Here is a 6996-nt window from a genome sequence, read left to right as displayed (position 1 = left end):
CCTAGCTGAATAGTAATACCTCTTTCTGCTAGGGTTCCCATCAGAGAGAAAAAACCACTTTTTCAAGCCGAAGAGTGGGTGTGGGTGTGCTGACTTCACAGCACCGTCTACCTGACACAAATATAGACTTGACTCCCAACTCCATCCCGCATTGATAGAGGACGTTTCAAGAGTCCGTGGGGAACCGGAAGTGGGGGGCGGCGGCGGCGGTGCCGAGACTCTTGAGTCCTGCTGTGCCTCTTTAGGAGGCGTGTGGACGGCGCTCGGCGATGACGCGTGGAGCTGCGCCTTCCGCGGGCAGGAAGTGAGTGCGGTGTTTGCAGGGGAGGGGGCAGGGCCGGAGGCGTCTGACGTCGCGCCGTCGAGCCAGGAGTTGTTGCTGCCGCTGCCGCCGCCGCCGCCGCCGCCGCCTCTCCGCCATCCGCAGCAGCGCAACGGTCTCGGGGCCCGGGCGAGATGGAGAGCGCCAGCCAGGGTAGGGGGCGAGGGAAGGGGTCAGCGGTGGGGCCTGGCTGCGGAGGGGAGGCCAGGCCAGGCCTCGGGGGGCAGGAGGCCAAGGAGGACGATGCCCTGCCCGGGGCCTACGTTCGCTTTGCGCCGCTAGAGTAATAAACAAACCCACCCCTGCACGTAGAAAGCTAGCATGTCAGGGAGACGGTCTCTCGCCTGTCCTTCTCGCTAACCGTGTGGTGTAGTGGTTAGAGCCTTGGACGGGGAGTCGGGAGACCCGGTTTCTAGTCCCCACTCGGCCAAGGAAACCCGCTGGGTGACTTTGGGCCAGGCACAGACTTCTCAGCTCAACCTACCTCACAGGGTGGTTGTTGTTGTTGTGGAGGAGGAGGAAGAGGAAGACCATGTAAGTCCCTTTGGGTTCCTTGCAAGAGGGGAAAAGCGGGGAATAAGTGCAATCATCCTAATGCGAAGTGAAACATGCTAGATTTCTATGAGCAAGGTGTGTGTGTGTGTGTGTGTGTGTGTGTGTGTGTGTGTGCGCTTGGCGTAGAGGAATGGTGTGAGCCTGCATTTAATGGCTTGAGGAGGAGGTGTAGGTGGACCATCCCCAGAGGGAGAGGAGGTCAAGGTTTGAACGGGGTGTGCTTGCCTCTGGGGCGGCGGTGGGGCAGGCGAAGCAGAGAGGAGGCCGGGCTTGGTGGGAGGGGAGGGGAGGGTGTGGACACGCAGGAATGGTCAGCATGGAGCAAAGGAGAAGGGAGGGGCTGGAGACTCAGAGCAGGACAGGTGTGGGGTGGGTATGTGTCTGTGTGCACTTTGAGAAGCTGGTGGGGCTTGAGAAGTGTTTGCTCCCCGGGGATTTTGTGTGTTCATCTATCACCTTGCTATAAAGCTGTCGAGGCGATTTGCAGCAGTGTAAAACTTGGGTCTGCGTAGGAACTTGGCTTTGCATTGATTGCGGGGTGGACGGGAGTGGATTACAGGTTTCGAGGGTATTCTTTGGGGAGCTGTGAAACGGAGGTGGGCCCTGGGAGGCTGAGAATGTGGGTGAGGGGTTGTGGGAGGCTTGTGGTGGGGGGTTGTGTCGGCCGGTGCATCAGGATTAAGACTTGGAACTTATTTTCGATGACCTGTGAGCGGTGGTGTTGGGAGGGCTTGATTGTTGGAGAACTCAGGAGGACAGAGAGACCAGCTCCAGGGGGTGATTGTGGGGTTCAGAAGCCTCCGTGGTAAGCTTTGAAGTGGGGCACAGGATGGGAAGCATGAGAGTTCGTGGAGGGTAGTGGTTTCTGGAGCTGCAGGCCCAGAGGAAGAAGAGCTGGAGAGCTGGGAAGTGATTGGGGGTGGATGGGAGGGGATTACAGGTGAGATGTTAACCTTGGGGGTACTTGGATCAAGTCTTGATTCATATACGACCCCTTAACTAGCGAGCCTCAAAGACTTGATGCTCAAAGAGGGGGTTGAAAGGGGGAGGGCTTGTGGTGGAATTCGAGGAGGCTGGGTGGTTCACTTCTCCGAGCAGCCCATAATAATCTTAAGTGGGTTAGGTTGAGATCAAAGTCTTATAGCTCTGGGCTGCTCTGGATTTTCTGCTTTCCTTTCTCAAGAAAGCTTTGATGCTTTCCAGCGAAGTCTGTGTGGCCTTCCTCTGTTTCTCAAGCAGTCGCATTAATTTCTAATGTGTGGTCTTCTCCCGTTCTCTCTGGAATCTTGTCTGCTATTGAAACTGGCACCCAGCTGTCAAGGAAGGGCGTGGTGGTGTTTGGTAACTAACATGTGTGCGTGTTACTGTGTGTCTCTGAATGTGCAGCTGCTATCTCATCTGGAGGGTGATGTATGTAGGGTTCTACAGATCATGGTAGAAGGTGGATCTTGAGTGGATACAGATTTTAATATTTATTTAAAATATTTCTTGGACGCCTTTAGGGCAGAAGCCCTCCCAAGGTGGCAGACAGCAATAAAAACGCGTAAAACCGGTACAACATTAAGACATTAAAACACATTAAAAACAGGAAGGACGTGATAGATTGAGGGGAGACATGATAACACTCTTGAGATACTTAAAAGGTTGTCACGCAGAGGAAGGCCAGGATCTCTTCTCGATCCTCCCAGAGTGCAGGACATGGAATAACGGGCTCAAGTTACAGGAAGCCAGATTCCGGCTGGACATCAGGAAAAACGTCCTGACTGTTAGAGCAGTACGACAATGGAAACAATTGCCTAGGGAGGTTGTGGGCTCTCCCACACTAGAGGCATTCAAGAGGCAGCTGGAAAACCATCTGTCAAGGATGCTTTGAGATAGATTCTTGCAATGAGCAGGGGGTTGGACTCGATGGCCTTGTAGGCCCCTTCCAACTCTTACTATCCTATGATTATGTGACAATAAAAACAGCAAGAACACAGATGAAGAAAGTCCTATGAGTTCTTCCTGGTGTAAAGTTGGCAAGTTGTAATTCCTTGAAAGTGTTGCTGCGGCTTGCTGAAGGGTAAGCCTGCAGCAGAACAATTGGAAAAACCCTGGAAGCTTACCTGCCCCGTTTCTCAAGGCTGATCCCTGGGAAGTCCTAGCTCACACTTGCCCATATCACTTGCTTGGAATACAGCCAGAGCTTCACACAGTGAGGTTGTGTTAGATTAGTTTATCAGTGTTGTTTGCTTGTGTCCTGCCTGTCCTTCAAGCACGTAGCAAAGTGATATCTAGCGTCTCCACAAAATTGTGAGGAAAGCTAGGCAGAGTTTGGGAGTTAACCAAGTTCTGTCTGTGAACTTCGGAGCTGAATGTTGATTTGAACTTCTCTGCCACATCATAGGCTGCCTGGCTGCCTTCTCAAGTCTCCCGGCTCTCTTTTCCTAAGCCCAGTAAGCAACCAGAGATCTTTCTGTTTATTCCACCCTATTAGGATCAGCCTAGCTCAGTCAGCGCCTGTTTGCTTCAGCACCCTGGAGCATTAGGCCACAGGTCGCAATGCTGCCACAAATGCCTTCCGAAACAGATTTAGTTAAGCAAACTATGTCATCGTGGTTTTAAGGGGTGGGTTAGTGTTTTTGTGTGTGTGTGTTTTAGGGAATAAGATGCATAGAAGCTGTTAAACATCTGCATTGCAAGTTGCTTATCTGTACATCTGAAAATGTATGTTGTATCTGCAGTGTCCCGGGATTGGCGATGGCTACCTGTTTGCTGCGTGAAATGGCCCCTGGCCTTCTTGCAGAGAGGTTGGCCAGATCATTAGGTTGCCATTCCCAAATCTGTCAGTCAGAGGGGTGATGGGAATACCTTGCTTCTTGGGATAGAAGATTTTTTTCATAGTTGTTGTCCTTTATTTATTTTATTATTGCATTTATATCCCGCCCATTTTCCTCCAAGGAACCCAATACTTAAAAAGTTGTCACACAGAGGAGGGCCAGGATCTCTTCTCGATCCTCCCAGAGTGCAGGACACGGGATAACGGGCTCAAGTTAAAGGAAGCCAGATTCCAGCTGGGCATCAGGAAAAACTTCCTGACTGTTAGAGCAGTATGACAATGGAACCAGTGACCTAGGGAAGTTGTGGGCTCTCCCACACTAGAGGCCTTCAAGAGGCAGCTGGACAAGCATCTGTCAGGGATGCTTTAGGGTGGATTCCTGCCTTGAGCAGGGGGTTGGACTCGATGGCCTTGTAGGCCCCTTCCAACTCTGCTATTCTGCGATTCTATGAGGCGTACATAATCACCCTCCTCCTCTCTTTATCCTCACAACAACAACCCTGTGAGGTAGGTTGGGCTGAGAGTCTGTGACTGGCCCAAAGTCACCCAGTGGGTTTCCACGGCCGAGTGAAGACTAGAACCTGGATCTCCCGACTCCCAGTCTGACACTTTCGCCTCTACACCACACTTTTGAGTCCTCTGAGCTTGTGGGCAGCTACTTGTCTGCAGCTCTTGATATGCAAATACGTTCCCCCAACCCTTCTGGTTGGGATTTGATTCAGAATGCCCCATTCCTCTTTCCCGTGGCTTCTTCTCTGTATAGAACATCTGCTAGACTAACATGCTTTGCCTTTTTAACTGCCTATCCTTTCCCCCTGCTTTGCTTCTTGTCCGTGACAGATATCAACCTTAACTCTCCCAACAAAGGTCTGCTGTCCGATACAATGACGGATGTGCCTGTGGATAATGCCAGTGCTGCTGCTGCCCCTCCTCCTCCAAGGGCCTCGTCCTACAATGGACTCACTGAAGCTGAGGAAGAGGAGCTCAAGTCTGAGTTGGCCAAGGTAAAGGAGGGTTCTCCCTCGACAGGTCTTTGTAGTTTGCTTTCTTGAAGTAATACAAGGGAAACTGGATAATTCTGTCCGTCCATCCCCAGACTGAGGAGCATTATAATCGCAGGTCTGAATTTCTTAAGCGTCTGGTGTAACTTCGTCATTCCTCCTTTGTCTGTGGAGTTCTTTCTGTACTTAGACGCTGTGAAATATTACACAGAGGGAACATCAGCGTTCCCTGCAGAATACCTTAATTTATTTGGAGCTGTTGTATGGCGTACCACAAGGTGCCATCCTATCCCCAATGCTGTTTAACGTCTGCATGAAACCGCTGGGAGAGATCATCCGGAGGCATGGGGCGGGGTGCTATCAGTATGCTGATGACACCCAAATATATTTCTCTATGCCTTCAATAACAGCGTCAGCTAAGGCTAGTGTGTCTCCTCTGAATGAATGCTTGGAGGCGGTAATGGGCTGGATGAGGAAGAACAATGTAGCTGAATTCAGACCAAACAGAGGTGCTTGCTGTCAAGGGCTCTGACACAGGTTTGGAGGTGTGTCAGCCGGTTCTGGATGGGGCTACACTCCCCCTGAAAGACTGTGTTCGCAGTTTGGGGGTGCTCCTGGATCCGTCGCTCCAAATGACAGCCCAGATGGATGCGACAGCCAGGAGCGCCTACTATCAGGTTCGGCTGATACGCCAGTTGCGCCCCTTCTTAGAGTCAGAAGACCTAAAGACAGTAGTGCATGCGCTGGTAACCTCAAGGCTTGACTTCTGCAATGCGCTCTACATGGGGCTACCATTGTACCTAGTTTGGAAAATTCAACTAGTTCAAAATATGGCAGCCAGGTTGGTCACCAGTACATCTAGGGGGTGAGCATATTACCCCAACATTAAAATCACTCCACTGGCTGCCGATTAGTTTCCGGGCAAAGTACAAAGTGTTGGTTATTACCTTTAAAGCCCTACATGGTTTGGGTCCAGGTTACCTGCGGGATCGCCTTCTCCCATACTGTCCGCCCCTCACACTCAGGTCCTCTGGGGTGAACTTACTTCAGTCAGCTAAAACTAGGCTGACATCAGTTTCCCAGAGGACCTTTTCTTCTGTCGCCCCCAGATTGTGGAACGGCCTGCCGGAGAGATTCATAAAATTAACTCTCTGTGTGATTTTAAGGCAGCTTTGAAGACTAGCCTTTTCCGGCAGGCCTATCCAGATCGATGTAAAATCATGATTTTTTTAAGATGTATTGATTCCTTTTCTAATGTTGTTCCCCGCCTCGATCCAAAGGGAGAGGTGGGTAAGAAATTATTATTATTATTATTATTATTATTATTATTATTATTATTATTATTATTATTTTATTACATTTTTGTCCTGTCCTTCCTCTGAGGAGCTCAGTGTGGCAAATAGGATTCTTTTTCTTTTCCCCTCCTCCAGTTTGTCCTTAAAACGAACTGACGAGGTAAGTTGGAGCAGGATACTAGCCCAAGGATGAGCACCATGTGGCTCTCCAGACGTTCTGGCCTACAACTCCAAAATTATGCCTGGTGTGGAGAATGTGGATCGGGAGACATTTTTCTACCTCTCTCAAAATCCTAGAACCCAAAGGGGTCATCCCATGAAGCTGATGGGTGGGAGATCCAGGACAAATAAAAGGAAGGACTTCTTCACACAGTGAATAGTTAAATTATGGAACTCACTACCACAAGATGTAGTGATGGACGCCAATTTGGATGGCTTTAAAAAGGGGGTTGGATCAATTCCTGGAGCCAAAGGCTATCCATGGCTACTAGCCCTGATGGCTGTGTGCTGTCTCAAGTATTCGAGGCAATAAGCCTGTATGCACCAGTTGCTGGGGAACATGGGTGGGAGGGTGCTGTTGCACCATGTCCTGCTTGTTCATCCCTGGCCGATGGCTGGTTGGCCACTGTGCGAACAGAGTGCTGGAATAGATGGACCCTTGGTCTGATCCAGCATCAGGGCACTTCTGATGTTCAGAGGCAGTAGTGAGAGGTCATGGTAGTTGTAAGCCAAAACATCTGATGGGCCGGAGGTTGCCTACCCCAGCACTATCCCAAGGTCACCCAGTGAGCTTCATGTTTGGGTTGGGGATGGGAGATGAGGTTCCCCCACTCCCAAGTCCAGCGTAGTAGTCTCTGTGCCACAAGATGTGGTGATGGCCACCAATTTGGATGGCATTAAAAGGGGATTGGATACATTCCTGGAGGAGAAGGCTGTGAATGGCTACTAGTCCTGATGGCTAAGTGCAACTTCTAGTATCAGAGGCAGTAAGCCTGTATACACCAG

The 6996-nt window shown here is 50.5% G+C and overlaps 1 protein-coding gene across 5 annotated transcripts in view; it reads left to right on the top strand.

Moving 5' to 3' along the window:
• The first annotated feature begins 379 nt into the window (after positions 1-379).
• TPD52L2 (TPD52 like 2) overlaps positions 380-6996 on the top strand; it is a 40469-nt gene continuing 33852 nt past the window's right edge. For 3 of the 5 annotated variants that reach the window (XM_063147436.1, XM_063147433.1, XM_063147437.1), the window contains exons 1-2: positions 382-475; positions 4536-4699. In XM_063147436.1, the coding sequence (XP_063003506.1) occupies positions 457-475; positions 4536-4699 (183 nt within the window). In that variant the 5' untranslated portion in view covers positions 382-456. Of the gene's footprint in view, positions 476-4535; positions 4700-6996 lie in introns of all 5 variants that reach the window. The other 2 variants (XM_063147435.1, XM_063147434.1) reach the window with 2 other exon arrangements.

Source organism: Elgaria multicarinata, chromosome 1, assembly GCF_023053635.1.
Source record: "Elgaria multicarinata webbii isolate HBS135686 ecotype San Diego chromosome 1, rElgMul1.1.pri, whole genome shotgun sequence".
NCBI classification, from domain to species: domain Eukaryota; kingdom Metazoa; phylum Chordata; class Lepidosauria; order Squamata; family Anguidae; genus Elgaria; species Elgaria multicarinata.
This window is presented reverse-complemented; position numbering and strand designations above follow the sequence as displayed.